The sequence below is a fragment of the Amblyraja radiata genome, chromosome 19 (assembly GCF_010909765.2).
Source record: "Amblyraja radiata isolate CabotCenter1 chromosome 19, sAmbRad1.1.pri, whole genome shotgun sequence".
Lineage (NCBI taxonomy): Eukaryota > Metazoa > Chordata > Chondrichthyes > Rajiformes > Rajidae > Amblyraja > Amblyraja radiata.
This window is the reverse complement of record NC_045974.1, coordinates 6,738,595-6,759,475: the sequence shown is the minus strand read 5'-3', so window position 1 is coordinate 6,759,475 and position 20,881 is coordinate 6,738,595. Positions and strand designations below refer to the sequence as shown.

Here is a 20,881-nt window from a genome sequence, read left to right as displayed (position 1 = left end):
TAAGGGAGGCATGTAAAAGAGAACGGATCACAGGTACTCACTCAGGACGTGCGCGAAAGCTGACTGAATGCTGCTTCTTTCCACACAGGCCTTGCAACGAGCCAGTCAGGTCATTGCAGAGATAAGAGAAACACATCTTTGGTGAAGCCGGTCGACTACATATCCTGAAGTTTCCCCAAAAGGACAAAGCAATTACTTGAATGTCGCTGAATTGAAACAATGCACTGTTTATTTGCTAACCGTGTTTAAAAAATATATATATTTATGAACTGTTGGCTCTGGTACTGAAGAAAGTTGTAGAAACACAATGCCATAACATCTTGTCTTTTTTGTAGTTGTTCCTATTGCGTAATATCAGCTCGTAGTTCTGTGGTGATAAAACACGCTCGTTCAACCATTGGAACCTTGTGCCTCCATTCCAGCTTCTTTATCTCTCTAATGTCTGCTTGTTACGTGGGAAATTATATCCTATTAAATTGTGTACAGTCCCAACATACAACGACATATTATTTTGCTCTACCAGTTTTGCCGATGAAACACATGAAATTGCTGCTTCACCTTCAGAACAGTTCTGTTCGTGCTTGGAATATGTTATAACTTTCACCCGAGTTGTCCCTATTCAGAGCAAAGGACCAAGTACCACCCTTGTAAAAATGTCGTCCTGGGTTGCAGACCTGATAAATCCGAGCATCTTCCCCGTTGACAAGGTGGGAGAAATGGAGTGGCTGGAATGGGAGCCAGTGCTGGGACCAGGCAGTGAGCAGTCAGTGCAGGAGTTAGAGGCAGGAAAGGTTGACCAGTAAGTAGGCAGTAGGGGTTTCAGGTCAATCAGGGACTGCTGCTTTGTTAGTGCATCTCTACAGGGATGGATGTGAAGACTGAATCAGGGAAGAGTGTGACATTTATGTCTTGGGGGAAAAAAAGTATTTAAAGCAGCCATGACACTGAGATTATGGAGAGAAACACACTTGATCTAATGGGAGGTTATGACATGAATTATACTCTGCATCCCCAATCAGTTGTTGGTGGCTTTTATTTGTAGCTGGTTTACTGGTGCTGAGTTTCCATTTTGGGGTTATGTAAATTTGTTGAGACAGAAAGTATTTCTCACTGATGTCACCCTAGCTCTCTTCTGAAAGTCACTCAGCACAATCCTCTCTTCCACTAATGTTGTTATTTTTCTATTTGGTTTGTGATTTAACATGCAACACAGATTAATGTACTTCCAGAAAACAATCCTTTGAAAACAGGAAGTTATACGAAGCGTTTTCATCTGCTCAAAATGAATAAAATAAAAATGTTAATGCAAATATCAAGAGTCATGAGGTACTCTGCTTCCAATGTAACTGAACTGTGGATGGGAGTACAATACTAACCACTGTGCAACCTTCACATAACATAGATATCTAGGAATAACTTTAATCTCCACATTACAAGCTAGCCACACTAGCCGTGAAACAAACATTTATCTCATTTCCATCTCGGCAGACATAATACCTTTTATATGTCTGAAGATGGGTCTTGACTCGAAATGTCACCTATTCCTTCTCTCTAGAGATGCTGCCTGTACCTGAGATACTCTGGCATTTTGTGTCTGAGATATAATAAGATACATTACTGAGATTGCACTGTGAATGCATATTTAGCACAAGCAACCAAGTAGAAATCTTCCAGCTCAATTATAAGACACAATCGAATATATTGTATGGTAGTTCACTATGTCTGTTTGTACTTTAGAGGATTATTTTTATTCGTGGCAGAAAATAAAAGGGCAGAGCATATGTTCCTTATTTTTCTTTTGCAGAAGCTACAAAATATAAAGGTGTACAGCACACGAACAGGCCTTCAGCCCACAATGTCAAACATGATACCAAATTAAACTACTTCCTTCTGCCTGCACGTGCTGCATAATCCCTCCATTCCCTGCATATTGATGGTCCTTATCTAAAAGCCCCATAAAGCCCACTAAAATGTCTGCCATAATCACTGCGTTCCAGGCACTCGCCAACCGGGTAAAGAAAAACTTGCCCCGGATATCTCCTTTAAACATCGCCCCTCAACTTAAAGCTCTGCCCTCTAGTCTGATATTTCCCACCTGGGAAAAACATTCTGACTGTCTGCTTTATCTATGCCTTGCATAATTTTATTTACTTCTACCAACTTTCAAACTTTCAGCATTTAATTAAAAACAATCCAAGTTTGTCCAACTTCTCGTTTGATCTAATCCATCTAATTCTGGTAAACCTCTTCTTTATCCACAAAGCCTCAGTCCTGTAATCGTGCCCAACCAGAACTGCATGCACTACTCCAAAAGCTGCCAAACCAAAGCTCTCTAAAGCTGGATCATGACTTCCTGACTTTAATACTCATTGCAGGCATACCATATTTAAGAAATGGACAACTATAGGGGGAAATCATTGCGACTGATGTTTGACCTGCTGTGTTACACAACACACTTTCATAATGGTTTGCTGGAAAATGATCAATTCTGAGCTCAGCTGGTGACCAAAACTAACTGATTCAGCACTACAAGAAAATGAGTCTGGGTTCTTCCAATGCTTGCAGTTCAGCTATTAGCTGATTGCATCCATCTAAGCATTTGGATTTAACACAAATACTGAGGCATCCAGGAAGTTATTGCATGGCTATTAAGTGAATTGTAGGAACTTTGTTCTGCTCGTTGCAGTGAACTAGACAATCATGCTCATAATGTGGTCCTTACACAGTAGCGGTCTCATCATCTTTGTGACTCTAATGTCAATCTTTAAGTTTATCTGTTGTTAGATTTTTTTACAGGAGAAAGTTTCCATCAAGGCTTACTTAGCATGAATGTGTCCCATTGCGTTATCCTGTACAGTACTGTACAGCATAGCAGAAGATTGGTTTCAATGAAGAATCTCATAAATAACACATTTCAAATATAGATGCTGTATGTTTGAGGAAGGAAACATGTTTGAAATGGGTAGGGCATTGATTTAGCTTTTGACTCATTACAAGGTACAGTGAAAAACTTTCAATACAAATCAACCTAGTTTAAACACAAGTACAATAGATAGAGCACAAGGAAAGATAGAATGCCAAAATATAGTTCTCAGCATTGTAGTGTATCACTGATGCGGTGTTTGAAATTTGTACATTATCATTTATACTTTGCACCACACTACACAACCTCCACAGATATGTTCAATCAGTAAATTATATCCTGAAAGGTTTTGCATTAAGACATGAACAAAATTCAAACTGCCAGGAGTAGAGCTTAATATAACACGAGTCTGAATAAAGGTCCTAATCTAAAACGTCACCGATCCATGCTCTCCAGGGATGCTGCCTGACCCGCTGATGTACTCCAGCACTTTGTGTCTTTCCTTGCTAAACTAGCATCTGCAGTTCTATGTTTCTATATATTGTGAGGAAGTTATGTACATCAGCTGTGACAGCATTAGCTTTGCACTAAGCAGCTTCACAATGAACAGCAGTCTAGAAGCTTGTTTTCAATGGAAGCTTTAGCCTCCTCATTGCAGGCAGGGTGAATGGCCCTGGTACAGAAATGTGCAACTGCACAGACGATTCAGAGTTGAGTTATAATAGCTGTGAACACTAATACGTGTGACATACTATGGGGTGACATTCAGATGTACTCTCGTGCTTGGGATCTTTACACTGAGATGGTCACGGTCAAATTTCATGTCTTGGCTTTGAGACCAGGCTGCCACAACTGATCTCAGCCATATATCACAGCTCATGACAGCATCAGAGGTCACATACCCTCTCTACGCCTGGACTCTTTGTATGCTTTAATTTTGACAAGGAGGAGTGGTGGCACGCTGCACTAAGATATGGCAACTTCCAAGGTGCACACACTACATATGAATCCCTGAACTCATAATGCAGTACTACTCCCCCAACGTACTGCAGTACATACTACAAATTCTCTCACAGTGACCGCCTTATACGATACTATAGAACTTTTTTTTTTAATCCCAGGAGGGAAATTGATCTGCCAACAGTCATAAAATACACAAAACATGAAATTAAAATGACAACTGGAAAGAATTGGGGATGAGCAAAGGGGGGTTGGAGGTGGGGGAGGGGAGTCAGTCTACCCCACGACAGAAGAGGGAGAGTTGTACAGAATGTCAGTAGCACTGTGGTGCAGCCATTAGTGCTGATGCCTCACAGCAACAGGTGCCTGGATTTGAGTGTAGCTTTCTTCACTAATTTTCTCCCACATTCCCAAAATGCCCTGAAAGGACATCACAGGAGAAATTAAAATATGTAAGCAAGTATCAAAAGAAGGTTGATGGGCATCTGTGAGAAAGAGTAAGTGGCAAGTTATAGGGAAATGAGAAGGGATGGGACTGAGTAGATTCCTCTGCTGGGAACATAGCATGAACCCGACAGATTTAAGGCCTCCTGCCTCGTAAGTTTGTAACCTGAGAGCTCAAACAATGAGCCCATTCTCAGAGTCCACATGGACGCACGAGGTTGGCAGACACAGTTATCCTGGGATGCATCTTCAGGTTTTGGTTTATTATTGTCAGGTGTACCGAGATACAGTGAAAAGCTTTATTAAATCTTAAGAACGACCAGGGTATTGGGGTTTCAGGGGTGATAGAGTAAAGTATAAAAGGGGAAGAGGTGTTGCACTACTGATTATGGAGAACCTTATGGCAGTACTGAGGAGCAGATCCAGGAGGGATTGGCCGTTGAGGCTCTGTGGGTAAAACATAGAAACAAGACAGGGCACTCACTTTGAGATTGTGCAACATTGGAACAGATATGTAAGTAAATCACAGTAGTTTGTAAAAACAATAGGGGGATTTTAACTTCCGACAGTAACTGGGAATGCCGTAGCCTGAGGGCACAGATGGGTTGGGGGGGGATTTGTAAAATTCCCCCACATCTGTCGAGGTTTTTTTAAAAAAAGCATTAGGTTACGAGTCCTAGGGAAGAGGCTATACTTGAACTTGGATTGGAGAATGAGGATGGGAAAATGATGGAAGGGTCTGTGAAGGGACCCATTGGGAACAGTGACCGTCATTCAGTGAGCTCCAAGGTAGTCAGGAAAAAGGACAAGTTTGGTCCTGAAGTTAGTTCCTTGAATTGGGAATAGGCCGACTTTAATACTACAGGATAGCACAAGATGGAAGTAGGTTAGATGCAGCCGTTGCAGGATAAAGTGGGAGATGTTTAAAAGCGAGATTGACTTCCAAATTAGCATGATCCTTAGGGGAAGAGAGGGGATAAGATTAGGGAACGTTCGGGCAACAAAGGGAATGGAAGGCTTCCTCCTGAAACTGAAGGAAGCGTATGTCAGGTACAGGCAACTGGTATCCAATGAGCACTTTGAAATTTCTAGAACTTATGAAAAAGAGCTGGGCAAATAATAGACACGGATTGGTCTTGGGAAGCAGGATTGAGGAGAATCCCAAAACATTTTTGCAGTATATCAGAAGCCAGAGAATAGCCAGGGAAAGCATAGCTTCCCTCAGGCAAATTTCTGTGGAGCCCAGGAATATGAATGGGATCTTAAAAACATATTTTGCATCGATGTTCATAAGGGAGGGGAGGGAATGTTAATTATTCTGGAAACATTTTTTTTTTTTCAGGAAGGAAGAAGTGTTAAAGGTATTGGCACAGATAAAGGTGGATAAATCCCCAGGTTCTGATAGTGATCTTATCCAGGATACGACAGGAAACGGAGGAGATTGCTGACGCTCTGGCAGATATTTTTGCATCTTTATTAGCTTTGGCTGATGTATTAGAAGTCTGGAGGATTGCTAATCTTGTTCTCTCATTCAGGAAGGTTAGTGGGGATAACCCAGGAAATGACAGGCAGTCAACCTTAAACAACACACAACGTGCTAGAGTAAATCAGTGAGTCAGGCAGAATCCATCAGAGATGCTGCCTGACCCGCTGAGCTACTCCAGCACTTTGTATTTGGAAAGGCATGGAATGATTAAGAAAAGCCAGTATGGTTTTGTGCAGGGGAACCCCTGTCTTGCAACTCTGCTTGCATTTACTGAGGAGGTAACGGAGAAATTGATGAAGGCAGGGCAGTTTTGGTCTCATACAGTAGGCCATGATCCAAGGTGTGAGGGCAAACCAGATGTAAAACTGGCTTGGTGATAGGAGGCAAAAGGTAGTGATGGAACATTGTTTTACTAGCAAGAACCCAGTAACTGGTGGTATGATATTGGTGCTGGGACCTTTGTTGCTCATCAGATAAATACGTTCATATTTCCCTGAAAGTGGTGACACAGGTGAATAGAGTAGTGAGGAGTGCCTTGGGCAATTTGCCTTCAATGGCTGAGGCATTAAGTATCAGAGTTGGGATGTCACGTTGCAGCTGCACAAAACATTGGTTAAGCTGCACTTGGAGTATTGTGTGCAGTCTGATCGACACATTACACGAAGGATGTGGTAATATTAGAAAAAGTGCAGATGGGATTCCCCGGGATGCTGCATGGAATGGAGGGCTGACATTTCATTGTATCTGCAAATGTACGTCTCATCTGGCCCGAGGATCAAAACTAAGTGGCCACTGTTTCAGTATATGGACCAAGACATTTAGAACTGGCATGAGAAAGTTCTTCACTCAGACAGCAGTGAACCTGTGGAATTTCCTACTGCAGAAGACTCTGGAGGCAGAGATGCTAACATATTTAAGAAGGGGGCAGTTAAGAGTTTTTCACACAAAAACCAATTGAGAGCAGAAGAATTTGGAGAAAGGATCACCCACGATGATATGAACAGAGGAGTAGGTGCTCAGAACCAAGTACATTCCTCCCCTCCTCCTGTTCCCATTTTCAAATATTTCCAAATCAAGGAATAATACATTTAATTATATCATAGATTAACATATATTTGCGAAAGGATGGATCATATTTTAAAACATTCTAAAGTCCACACACTACACTTTCCTTACAAGAATTCCACTCCTCTGGTGTTAACAATAATCATAAGCTTTAAAACTTTCATTCTATATGTACGTCCTATTTTGTGCTATTGAAATCAGTTTTTCCTCAATTTAAGGCTTTAGGACCACTCTCATCCCTTACCACGATTACCTTGAAACTTAGAGAAATATAGTCACTTTTCCCATTATGCCCTCCCCACCGACCTGCTATTCCTTATAAGGTCAAGAACCATGTGTATAAACACACTATATCCACAAAATCACAGTCTAAGTATAATAGTATAATAGTTATTTGTTTGAATTTACTTAAATATGTGTATTTCTATATAAAGATGGAGAAACAGTACTACATATATTTCTGGATGGAGATATAACTTGCACTTTCCATAAGTTCTAGATAGATTACTTGTATAGTAAAGTTAAAACGGCAACGTGTAAATGCAGATTATAAACAGTGCAACGCAGATCCAGTAATGAAAATACCGAACATTACCAGACAAAATAATTTTGATTTAAGGTAACAAACTAATGTATTAACTAGAATTTCAGATGGGGAACTACTACATCGAATGGTGCAACACTAGCATGCTGCTCAAGATAGCAATTGTAACTAGTGAACCACTGCTTGAAAAAGAACAAAACCTTTTCTTTCTCAGGTTTTGCGAACTGATTTTTTACATGGTTTGCTTGATAAACTGCAGCATCGCTGGATGACTTATAATGATAAAAATACTATGTACAAACACATTGCACACTTATTTTATGAAGCCTTACGCACTCACCAGCTTGGCTCTGTTCTTGGTACTTGGCAGCATGGACTTCCACGGCGTCCTTGCTTGTTCTGGAGCATCGGTTCCTACATTCAGTCTGCAAACACCTTTCTGGGGTCTCAGGGTTCACCCTGAAATCCCACCATATTGAACATCCAGACCCACCTGTCGCAGCTGAGAATTGCCGAGAGCAGGCGTCATTGGACGGGCAGCTGAAGCTGCCACCAGGTTTTACTCGAGGAGAGAACGAGGGGGCGGGAGCTCCCTAACGGGCTGCGGGCTTTGGTGAGGCAGGGAGCAGCCGGTGGAAGGCGAGGAGAGAAGGGTGCTCACAAACAAGTGGAGCAGTCTGTGGTGTGGTATCTTGATGCAGGGACTTGCACACCGCAGCTCTGACAGAAACTTCAGTAAATTAATATTTTCTCCACGTTCTTATTTTCAGGCTTTCATAAATCACAAGGCTTGCAAGATTTTCTTTCAGACGAAGTTTTCTGATACTAAATTAAATCCAAAACGTAATACCATCCTGTCATTTTAAATTGTGTCTCGCAAAGGCAACGAGCCACTGCTCTTCGCTTCTTGGGCGAAGAATCTCTGCCATAGAAGAATTAAGTTAATAGTTGACCATATTTAGATTATGAAACATCCATAAATAAAATGCCATATTTTATTTAAATTCAGTTTATTGATTTTCAAAAGTGAAAGTACAAACATATCTTGATTTCAAAGATAAATCCATTAAGTTTTACAACATAATTTTCATTTGTATATACACCAATGTCTTGCACGCACACAAAATAATCACAGCTCATAAAAGGCATTATCATCTGATTTGGATGTTGAAGCACTCTTATTTTTAAGTTATAGAACACATCAGAATATAAATTTTATTGTGAAAAATGATACATTTCACCATTAATAACAACTATGAAATCTAGCCTAATAATTCTCTTACTGGCAATATTCCCCATGCATTTTCCATGCTCATATATATTTTTAAATAGTTGCCAGCATAAACATAAATTGATTAATTGCTGAATATAATTTGTGATAAAGTGCAAAAGTAATATTGTACTTTCTTGGATCTATTTGCATTGCAAGGCTATCAATCATCTTGAGAAACAACATCCCTCTTTACACAATTTCCGTAAGATTTGGATTTAACCTGAGGCTTTTAAGCTACAGAGCCACACAGATACATTTTTGATACAATGTTTTGTAATTTTATTGAAAATAGTTTGCAAAAATATCTGAACAATAAAGAGTAGAAATTACCTTTTATTCAACTGTATAAATTTAGGATTCTGGCACTTGAGAATTATACTGGCTATCTTAAACTATCTGTTTGAAAGTCAGGCAAAAGGCTGAATTTAGACATCGTGATTTTGTTTGTGCATCAGTGAGAAAAATAACCAAGTTTCATCATTTCCAATATGGATATAACAGTGAGAAGGAAACCAACCCCACATATTTCTGCGAACATATATGATGAAAATTAAATGCATGTAAAATACTCAAATATCATGAAACCCAAAGGTCATATAACAGAACTTTCAATTTTTTCCCCTAATATCAGAGCTACTGCTAAAAAAAGTCATTTTAAGAATTTCACACTTATCTATTATGCATCATGTTGAAATATCTTGGCAGCAATAATCATATTATGTAGCCACACTAAGAACATTCATAAAGTTTGATTCAATCCTTTTCCTGCCTTAAAAATAATAAATGCAAGAAAAATATTAATCAAAAACAACTGATAACATATAGGTGATTACAAATGTTAAACCATTGTCACATATACTTTGTACAATCTAAGTATGTTGACAAGGTTTTATTTAGTCTCAAATGTTCTGTCAAAGCTTTAAATCTCACAGATAAACTGAACAAAGTCAATGCAAGTATAAAATGAACAATACTTGTAATTAAGTGATACTGGGTATTGCTACTGAGTGCCATCTTTGTTAGATTATGAATCATCATCTTACTGCTGTATAAAGGATACTGGTGTACAGTGGCAGGGTATTTCAGTACCTGAATACTATTTCTTTATGCAATGGAAGCACTCTTGATTTACTATTTAGATTTTTTCTACTTTTGCAATATCAGCATTAGTCAGTACTAAATTTAAATTACTGACCTTTAAATAGCAAATAACTTCCAGACACTTTAGGCATAAGAAATTATTGAGTGCACTGGGATAGTCACAAATGTTCAAAACACGTACCTCATATGTGTTGGTTTAGCTTAGCTTAAACTTAACAATCAATGTAGTATATTTTGAGAACTGGGAAAATATAATTTCGTAAATTTATTATTAGCTCAACGAAAAATCTGTTTAGCAGCAGTTTGCTTTCCCTTTAAAAATATATGAAAAGGTCTGAAAATGAAAAAGTGCAGTAGGGACAATAGGAATACACTGCAAAAGACAAGAAAGGCTATAGGGGTGGTGTTGATTTGTTTTGCTGATAATTACAAAGGGTAAATAATGTTATTTGTTAAAAATATATTAGGAAACTGACAGTTTATTTGGGAAGCATAAGGCAAGTGCCTGCCTTTACTGTGGAAAATATCACTGAATGAAAATTGTGTAGAATGTGAAATTTGCAGTCCACTACATGAAAGATAACTGATGTATACAATCCACATGTTAGAATCAAAAGGTTAGTGGGAAAGAATAAGCTTATGAAAGATAGTATTTCCGCAGGAGTCAAAATATGAAAATGTAATTAATTATACTGATTTTTCTTTGAAATAAAACTGTACCAAAAATAATAAAATAGAAAATGAATTATTACTATGTTAGATATATACTTTTCTGAAATTGTATCATTCCAGGCTTTGCTCACCAAATTTACAGATATTTTACAATCGACATTCATTTTCAGTCTGTGGTGAAGAGTCACTTGGTGAAAGAATGGAACGTCCGGGTACAAATTCCTGAAGGACATTTACAAATTTTGTATTTCAATAAAAGGCATTTTGTAATGATTGTACAACCTCCAAAAGTTTCAGTAGAAAAATACAGTTTTATGCAACAAATATTTAGTTATGGCATACTAGAGTTCAGAAAGTGCTCAAGCCTCAAACATGAAGGCAAATTTATATTATTTTCGAGAAAGCATTTGGCAGTATTATTCAATTTTAGACATGCAAATTCACATATATAATTGCTTAAATTATATATTTTTTCTGTATTAGTTTTAACGGTGATCAAAGTAAAATCATCCACTAGTATTTCCAGTTTTCTGCATCGGATCATCAATAAGGGAAATACTGTACAGTAGTTGGCACTCATGATGTACTTAGAAAGATTAAGGCATTTCACCACTCCACAACATTTTAAAAAATAATGAACCCCTAAAAAAAGGACAAAAGGTCTGATTTCCAGAATTGTCAGTTAGATATTAAGATATCAATACTTAAACAAATACTAATTTGCAGTCTTTTTACAAAACTTTTATTAAAATGTTGACCCCTACATGGCATTGTAATTAACTTCAATGTTTATTATACTGGATAAACTTAAAATTAGCTTTAAAAGTTATTGTAAGAATTGACTCCATATTAAAGGATTATTTTATAGAATTATGCAAATTTTTTTTTTAAAGCAAATGTTCTGCTTCCTTCCCTTTAAGAAAGAAAATCAACCCTTTTTTTTCAAGTGCAAACATAATTAAACATTTTGAGTCCGATAATAACCATTTAATTAAATATTCCCGTTCTAAATTTAGTTTGGAAATGTAGGAGATAGAAGATCATCTTTACTAATTTATCTACTATGAAGTTTTTTATTGGACACTCAATAACATTAATCAGTAATCTGTGCATTTATCATAAGGATTCCACAACCAACATGAACTGTCAGCAACATCTGGTCACTATTCTTTTGTTTTATATTAATCTTACTTTGGTTTATAATTTTGATTAGGACTCAAACTGCTGTCCCCTTCATATCCGCACTAATGATTTCTACCTAATTTTAAAAGCTCATTCGCACAATAAAACACTTCTCACTATTTCAATCCAAGATTGGACCATAAATGTACAAACATGTTGTAAGAAGGGGTTTCATGTATAGAGCAAAATCCCCAATAATGCTTCACATAAAATTACAAAGTGTAATAAAAAAGGTAGAGATCTGAAAAATACCAAAATATTATCATTAGAGTAGTTTTTAGCTGTGAGTCAGGAAGCTTTTCTTTTATGGAAGTCAGTCTGAACTTAATTGTTAGGTTACCAGTATAATAATGATCCTCATGCATTCAGTGTTCAGAAATGTAATCCATTGTGTAGTGGTTTCCTCTTTTTCTGCACAAAGTATACAATTATATAAATATTACATCAATTGTGTAAAATTGTGCGTGCTTAAAACATATTCACAAAAATTCAAGCTGTATTACTGAATGTAAAAATCAGTAGTCAAATATCAAATCTTTGAAATCAAAATGTTGCATGAAATACCAGTGGATTCTTTCACTCTGCATGTTAATGAAAGCAAAGATAGATATTTATGGAAATTGTCTCTTTCATAGTAAACTTTTGGATTTTCATCTTGTCAGAAAGCAATTGATTAGTTTCAATATTTGGGCAATGAAAATAGACAATTTAGCATTCTTGAAAACCTGTTGCAATTAACTATAGATTAGTTTGTAACAAATCTGCTTTAATTACAAAGTATTTCAATTATACTTTGAATTAATCAATTAAAAATATACTATGATTTTGATTAGATGAAATAAATCACGTTGTCTCACAAGGCACATAATTCAACTAATCATGTTAAGCAAACCTGAGGGAAGCACTGTGTAACAATTATTGGCCAATATGTGATCCTTGCACTCAATTACTGAGTAGTGCTCAAAGATTTCCACCTTCTAATACTGGTGACAATCTGCATTTATCAGTACATATCCCTGTAAATTTCCTGTAGAAGTGGATGTAGAAAAGTGTCTGCCTCAGTCTTTTTAATCTTCTGGACAAGTTGAGCATGCTCTGTAACCAACTGGCGCAGATCAGCCATCTTCTGGAGAAGTTTGGGAAATAAGTAGACAGCATCAGGGTGGTTGTTGTGCAGATGAAGGCGAAGGGCTTGAACAATGCTTTCCTGCATCTGTTCAATCTGTGATACATTAACCAGACCAGGTCGATCTATTAAAAAACATGAAAATGTTTAATACTAAACTTCTTTGAATTTTATAAAGCATTATAAAACGTTACTTTCAATTGTTCAATTGAACAAAGGGGACTATGAAGGCATGAGGGAGAAGCTGGCCAAGATAGACTGGAAAGGGATCCTAGCAGGAATGACGGTGGAACAGCAATGGCAGAAATTTCTGGGCATAATCCGGAAGATGCAGGATCATTTCATTCCAAAAAGGAAGAAAGATTCTAAGGGGAGTAGGAGGCAACTGTGGCTGACAAGAGAAGTTAGGGATAGAATAAAACTAAAAGAAAAGATGAATAACACAGCAAAAAGTGGCCAGAAGCCAGAGGATTGGGAAAAGAAGGAAACAAAAGAAGGAAACAAAACGGGCAATACGGGCTGAAAAGATGATGTACGAGGGGAAGCTGGCCAGGAATATAAAGAAGGACAGTAAAAGCTTCTTTAGATATGTTAAGGGAAAAAGAATAGCAAAGTCAAATGTGGGTCCCTTAAAGGCAGACACGGGTGAAATTATTATGGGGTACAATGGCAGAAGAGTTGAACAGGTACTTCGGATCTGTCTTCACTAAGGAAGACACAAACAATCTCCCAGATGTATTGGAGGACAGAGGATCTAAGGGGGTAGAGGAACTGAAAGAAATTTTCGTTAGGTGAGAAATAGTATTGGGTAGGCTAATGGGACAGAAGGATGATAAATCCCCTGGGCCTTGTGGTCTGCATCCCAGGGTCCTCAGGGAGGTGGCTCTAGAAATAGTGGACGCATTGGTGATCATTTTCCAATGTTCAATAGATTCAGGATCAGTTCCTGTGGACTGGAGGATAGCTAATGTTATCCCAGTTTTCAAGAAAGGAGCGAGAGAGAAAATGGGGAATTACAGACCAGTTAGCCTGACTTCGGTGGTGGGAAAGATACTGGAGTCAATTATTAAAGAGGTAATAATGGGGCATTTGAATAGCAGTAAAAGGATTAGTCCAAGTCAGCATGGATTTATGAAAGGAAAATTATGCTCGACTAATCTTCTGGAATTTTTTGAGGATGTGACAAGTAAAATGGATGAAGGGGTGCCAGTGGATGTAGTGTATCTAGACTTTCAGAAAGCCTTTGATAAGGCACGGGAGATTAGTGACTAAAATTAGAGCACATGGTATTGGGGGTAGGGTGTTGACGTGGATAGAAAATTGGTTGGCGGACAGGAAGCAAAGAGTAGGAGTGAACGGGTCCTTTTCAGAATGGCAGGCAGTGGCGAGTGGAGTGCCGCAAGGCTTGGTGTTGGGGTCGCAACTGTTTACCATATATATTAATGATTTGGAAGAGGGAATTAGGAGCAACAATAGCAAGTTTGCGGATGACACAAAGCTGGGTGGCAGTGTGAACTGTGAAGAGGATGTTAGGAGGTTGCAGGGTGACCTGGACAGGTTGAGTGAGTGGGCAGATGCGTGGCAGATGCAGTATAATATAAATAAATGTGAGGTTATCCACTTTGGCTGCAAAAACAAGGGGGCAGATTATTATCTCAATGGGGTTAGGTTCGGTAAAGGGGGTACAGCGAGACCTGGGTGTCCTTGTACACCAGTCACTGAAAGTTGGCATGCAGGTGCAGCAGGTAGTGAAGAAAGCTAATGGAATGTTGGCCTTCATAACAAGAGGATTTCAGTATAGGAGTAAAGAGGTTCTTCTGCAGTTGTATAGGCCTCTGGTAAGACCACATCTGGAGTATTGTGTACCGTTTTGGTCTCCTAATTTGAGGAAGGACATCCTTGTGATTGAGGCAGTGCAGCGTAGGTTCATGAGATTGATCCCTGGGATGGCGGGACTGTCATATGAGGAAAGATTGAAAAGACTAGGCTTGTATTCACTGGAGTTTAGAAGGATGAGAGGGCATCTTATAGAAACATATAAAATTATAAAAGGACTGGACAAGCTAGATGCAGGAAAAATGTTCCCAATGTTGGGCGAGCCCAGAACCAGGGACCACAGTCTTAGAATAAAGGTGAGGCCATTTATTGGGAAAAAACTTTTTCACCCAGTGAGTTGTGAATTTGTGGAATTCCCTGCCACAGAGGGCAGTGGAGGCCAAATTACTGGATGGATTTAAGAGAGAGGTAGATAGAGCTCTAGGGGCTAGTGGAATCAAGGGATATGGGGAGAAGGCAGGCACGGGTTATTGATTGGGGACGATCAGCCATGATCACAATGAATGGCGGTGCTGGCTCGAATGGCCTCCTCCTGCACCTATTTTCTATGTTTCTATGTTTCTAATTGCAAAGTCATCTGATGTGTTCCTGGAGTGAAGGAGTCCCAGGCCCAACAGCCTCTTCTTCCCTTGCCATGAAAATGGTATAATTGTTTTCACATTTTGAGGTAAAATAACAACATTAGTCTTCAGTCTCTATCAGAAGCTTTCTACTTAGTACTTTTCTTCCCTGGTCATTAACCCTACAGAAATAGAACTACAACTTTATGCAGTCCACCAACCCTCTGAGATCCCTGTGCTTTTCCAACTTTTACCTCACATACAAGCCTTACATTAATCACTCGTTACCGTACTTTCAATTGACAAAATCCAAAATTTTGGAAATTCACCCATTAACCATTCTAACTATTCAGCTCTTCCCACTACAATTTCTCTCAAAGCAAGCTTTTGTCAATTGACCCGATAACTCCATGTATGGTTGACGTCATATTTTGTTTGATGATTCACCCAAGAAGTGCTTGGGGCCATTTTACTACACAAAAGCACAATAGTAAAAGCTTGGTTCTTGGTGTTAAATCTGACCACAAATCCCTTCCTAACTCTACTCTACTTTCTATTGAAATCATCATCTAATGGTTTAGTCAACTCCTCGCTTAGCCATTTCAATGTTCTAATTCAAAAAATAAAATACCAGATACTGGAAATTTGAAATAAAATCAAAATGCATTTCAACATTTTGTCTCTCCCCTGTTCCATGGGCAAACTGCTACTTGACCATCAACATTATCTGTTTCCAAACGTTCTTACTTACACTTCTCTCACATCGAAGATCCCCTTTTACTTTCACAATTCAAATGATTTCCAATAAATTTAGGCAGTGATTTTTGTTGGAAAATCAAAAATGGTTCTCTCAAGGTTTATTAGCTAATTCATAACATATGACAAAGCAATTTATTTTACAAAGTGATTATTTATATTAGAGTTGGTGTCAAAAAAGATTGTATCAACTGCATAAAGGATCTTCTGAGATTTTCAGATGACGTCCCCTGAACAACAAGTAAAATGATTCATGGAACACAGCAATTCCCGTATCTGTATTGCAAAAAGTTCAATTTGACTGGAAGGATCCCATTCAGTGGATAAGAAGTTTCAACATGTTCTCAGTTGCTGGGCTTGTAAGACAATAAAATGTTCAGTGCAGTCTCGATAGGATAATTTCAGGAGGAAGGATTGATCATGAAGAGAGACTGGAGATGCAAAGATTACTTCAATTAGGATAACACTTTCATCTGCTGGTGATCTTCAGTTTATATTGTTATAGGATGGAAGGTGAATTCCTTTCAGTTGGTTGGACAATAGCGAAATCACATACATTATAATCACTGACAAATTATACAAGTGTCTTCACAAAGAGAATATTAGAATATAAAATGTTCTTTAATGAAAGCTTTTTTTAAACTACATGACAATTGAAATGCAAATTTTTTGATTTTCTTGAATCAACAAAGATAAATATCATAACGTCTAACAACAAGCATTCCCATCATCCAGTCATGCCCACTTCTCTCTACTACCATCACGCAGGAGGTACACAAGTCTGAAGTCTGACACATGTGCATGGTTTTGTGCACTGGTGATTATGTCTCATGTGATATTAATTTCTTTCTTGTTCTTAATGTAATTGATTTACCACTTATGTACATAATTTATTTCTAACTTTCATTAGAAATTTATTTGCATCATAAATGAGTTAGTTGAAACTGAAAGAAGAACTGAGCTGAATAAAATCTTTTAAAATGTAAATTGTATTTCTGAATAGACAGGATATAAAATGTCACTGAATTATGCTTTGTGCCCAGTAACACAGATGATTAAGTAAAAATGCAAATTAAGAGAGCGTTGTTTTTTTAATGCTGCTATAATTTTCTACTGTAACAATTTTCTACTGCAAACTGTTTAAGTTTATGGCCTCCTTTACAACAATACTTCTCACACTACCACCTTTAACAAGGAGAAAGCTGACCGTGTGATGTGAAAGAAGTTAATGTGCAAGCTACAGCTACACAGTGAGTCCAATTGCAGAATGAAGCCAATTTTACGGACAATAGTTCATTTCTACATTACATTTTTGTTATCTGGATCTGGATGTGCAATGCCAATGCAGTGTCCTTGAGAAAACAAAATTGAGACTGATATGATAGATTCTGTTGCTGTTAAGGTTATTAACATTTTTTTCTGTAAATTCCAATATACTGAGAACTCACAATGAGTTTAATTTCAAGTTCAATAAGCTTTGTTCAATAAAATATTACTTCTGTTGCTCATTCTTACCTCCAGAGAGAATGATGGCAGCCACAAAGAGAGCCAAGTCACTGTCATCCAGCTCTAATGCATTGAATTTCATGGCAAATTCAAACTTGGGCTCCATTATTTCATTAAAGGGCCTCCGCAAGCTTTTCAAAAATTCTCGAGTCATAAAACCATTTCCATAGGCCACCAGCAGTCCATCTTTGTTCATAATGGATGCCAACATGGCAAACATGGCCTCATAAACTCCATATTTTAATAAGGTCACTTGATCATTGAGATCAAGGTTTACAAATTCAGGGATACTTTTTGCAAATTCCGTCAGTTCTCTTACTGTTTCCACTGATGTGCACTGACAGCGATGAAAGATTCTAACTTCAGCTTCTTTGTTCTGGATGCCATTTACTGCTTGCTTTGATACCAAGTTCTCTTCTGCTAGGCACAACGTCTCCATGTCATGAATGACAAAAGGCTGAAAATGTATTATTCAAGAATTAGTAAACATCATTACATTCTTCTGAATCAAAATCACAAAACATCATTTAAGTACTTTTTAAGAGCAGTAGAATCTAGGAATACAGGTAAGTCATAAAGCAGGCATAGTTCAATTAGATAAGTGGTATATCAGATAAACAGATGTTTTCAGCACCAATTCAGATGCTGAATTGAACTTTTAACAGGATCACAGGTAAACCTGGCTTTATTGGAGATTAACTAGTGAATTTATTAATCCTAGACATATTGAAAAAGGAATGAAAATCTCATCAATAATGGATCTGTTTATCCACACTGTAAACAAAGTATTTAGAGTTGTACTTACAGCAAAGAAAACATGAACAAAAATCAGGTCCATCAGGACTACTCAATGGTGTAGGGGAAAGTTAATTTGCTAGTTTATGAAAGCCAATCAACCAGGGTGTATGCATTAGGGTCATTTTGAGAAAGTTATAGCTAGTCAATAAAAGCAGTTTAAATGCTGTAGACTTATATACCCAATGCCAATCATGAATATTTACCATTCAACACTTGCAAATTGTTCCAAAATATGATTAGAGGCCAGAAATTAATAACACCTTAAAGAACAAAACTACAATGAACTTCAGAACTTTTGTGATCTTGTCACTCTGAGTATATACGCCATTTCTTGCTTTATTTTCATCTGCATGCCGAACATGGCAAGGTGATAGATAAGAAAAGGAAGGTGGAAGGTGAAAGAATAGAAAGAGTTTTTGTAATATTAAGATAATGATGATGATTACACTTTCACCACACCTTGCACCACAGCTATATTCTTCAATTTCACCTCCCCTTCATGTGAATTCTATGTATCCTGCACAAATTTCTAGATCTGGGTCAAGCAGTACAGGAACATATTGAGTTGAATACTTGATATCACAATGTAAATATAGTATTCTATAATTTAAAAAAACTATCATTGTTAAGAAATTCTCCTCCCCACCCCACCCCATTGAGTGGTTACTATAATTGATTGCAGCAACAAGATGTCACACATATAAAATCATTGTGCAGAAATTCTGTCTTCTCAGAATTATTGGGCTTTACCTGAAATGGTAAGGTGGAAGCTGCTTCCATTAGTAACTTTAGAACGCAGTAGGATAGCATGGCACAGTGTTGCAGCAGTAGAGTTGCTGCCTTACAGCGCCAGAGACCCAGGTTCGATCCTGACTGCAGGTGTTAACTGTACAAATTGTACATTCTCCCTGTGACCTGCGTGGGTTTTTTTCCAGGATCTCTGGTTTCCTCCCACACTCCAAAGACGTACTGGTTTGGAGGTTAATTGGCTTGTATAATTGTAAGTTGTCCCTAGTGTGTTGGATAGCGTTAGTGTGCGGGGATCGCTGGTTGGCGCGGACTCAGTGGGCCGAAGGACGTGTTTCCGCACTGTTTCTCTAAACAAAACTAAAGTAAATTAAGAGGTACTTGGGAATGTGGATATGGGACAACGAGGATGCAGGACTAAGAACCATCAAACCTAAAACAACCAGTACAGATATAATGGACCAAACAGCCTCCCCCTTCATGTTTTAAATTCTACGATTACCTGCAATTAACGAGGTATAAGAAGTGAAATTCATGACCAAAAATCAAACAAACACACATTAGAAGAAATTGATAAAATTAAGGGGTGGAAAGTCAGATTGTTATATGAAAAAAAAAAATTTCTTTCATCATCTGTCAAATCATATTATTTCTTGGTTAAACTGGAGAAGAATAATCACAATGACTTACCGGCATGTTAGCTTTTCCTGTCAAAATGGCTCTGGCTTTGGTCTTATTCATGTTAAAATTCTTTAGGTAAGCCTCATACATATGTTTGGCAAGAGATACAAGATCAGCCATCTGTGAATTCTGTACATCTTGCTCTAGTGTTAGAATCTCAGCTTTTAATTTCTCCTTTTCAGATTGTGGCATTCGACCAAAACGAATAGCTATGCAGGTAGGAAAAAAAATAATTTCAACCACCCTTCCTTCATTTATGGGTTATAATTCTCCTTCATTTTCCCTTTCCGATTATGCTGTAATTCCTCCCCATTTTGGTTTACACCATCCTTGTTCTCACCCATTTCTGTTTTCAGTTCATGTTGGTACTTTATCACACATTCTTTTCTCCTCCATTTCCCTTTTAGTCCATGGTGCCAGATTTCTCCCTCTTCCTCCTAATTAAGTTATTCACTCTGCTCCACTCTCTCCCTTATTCAGCACCGTTCCAATGACTCATCCTTCCTCAAAGCCAGATCCACACTAACCTCACCCCTTCTCCATCATTGTTCATCATCTACATTTTCCTCTTCGTTGTTCCTAAGCTCTTGCACCGCCCCCACTACTTTACCCTGGCTTCTGGCCTAGAGCAGCAGCAGCGAGTTCAATGACTGGTAATTATGTACATAGGCAAATGGGCGGTGCCCCACATATGCAACAATGGACTCAATATTAGTTCAAGGCAAAGGACCCAAGTTCTGAGATGCATGTAACAAAAAGGTAAACTTGTAATAAGCTGTATTACCATGTAGACCTTTCTGCCCTGGGCCACCTCCATTGTCAGAGTGAGACCCAGTGCAAATTGGAGGAACAGCACGTCATATTTCGCTTGGGTAGCTTACAGCCCAGCGGTATGAACATTGACTTCTCCAACTTCAAATAGCCCTTGCTTTCCCTCTCTCTCCATCCCCTCCCCTTCCCAGTTCTCTCTCCAGTCTTACTGTCTCCGACTACATTCTATCTCTGTCCCGCCCACTCCCCTGACATCAGTCTGAAGGGTCTCGACCCGAAACGTTACCCATTCCTTCTCTCCAGAGATGCTGCCTGTCCTGCTTAGTTACTCCAGCATTTTGTGTGTCTGGTTTTTTTTTAACAATATGCTTACTACCATAATTTACTGGAAGTTAGACAATATACAATGGGATTACATATATTTGGGGGGGGAAACATTAATGTTGAATATAAATTAGCGTGAAATAAATAAAATTAAACATATTTACATACTATTTGCTAAATAAGTGG

General features: G+C 38.1%; 2 protein-coding genes across 8 annotated transcripts in view; one reads left to right on the top strand and one right to left on the bottom strand.

The window, feature by feature from the left end:
- Positions 1-1,310, top strand: part of dnm1l (dynamin 1 like) — a 35,430-nt gene extending 34,120 nt beyond the window's left edge. For all 4 annotated transcript variants that reach the window (XM_033037559.1, XM_033037561.1, XM_033037560.1 and 1 more), the window contains one exon: positions 89-1,310. In XM_033037559.1, the coding sequence (XP_032893450.1) occupies positions 89-145 (57 nt within the window). In that variant the 3' untranslated portion in view covers positions 146-1,310. The remainder of the gene's footprint in view (positions 1-88) is intronic.
- Positions 1,311-9,236: 7,926 nt separating this feature from the next.
- Positions 9,237-20,881, bottom strand: part of ppara (peroxisome proliferator activated receptor alpha) — a 57,016-nt gene continuing 45,371 nt past the window's right edge. For 2 of the 4 annotated variants that reach the window (XM_033037555.1, XM_033037556.1), the window contains 3 exons: positions 19,610-19,809; positions 17,384-17,831; positions 12,594-12,841 (listed from right to left, as the gene is read on the bottom strand). In XM_033037555.1, coding sequence (XP_032893446.1) covers positions 12,594-12,841; positions 17,384-17,831; positions 19,610-19,809 — 896 coding nt within the window. Of the gene's footprint in view, positions 12,842-15,933; positions 16,390-17,383; positions 17,832-19,609; positions 19,810-20,881 lie in introns of those variants that run through there. The other 2 variants (XM_033037554.1, XM_033037557.1) reach the window with 2 other exon arrangements.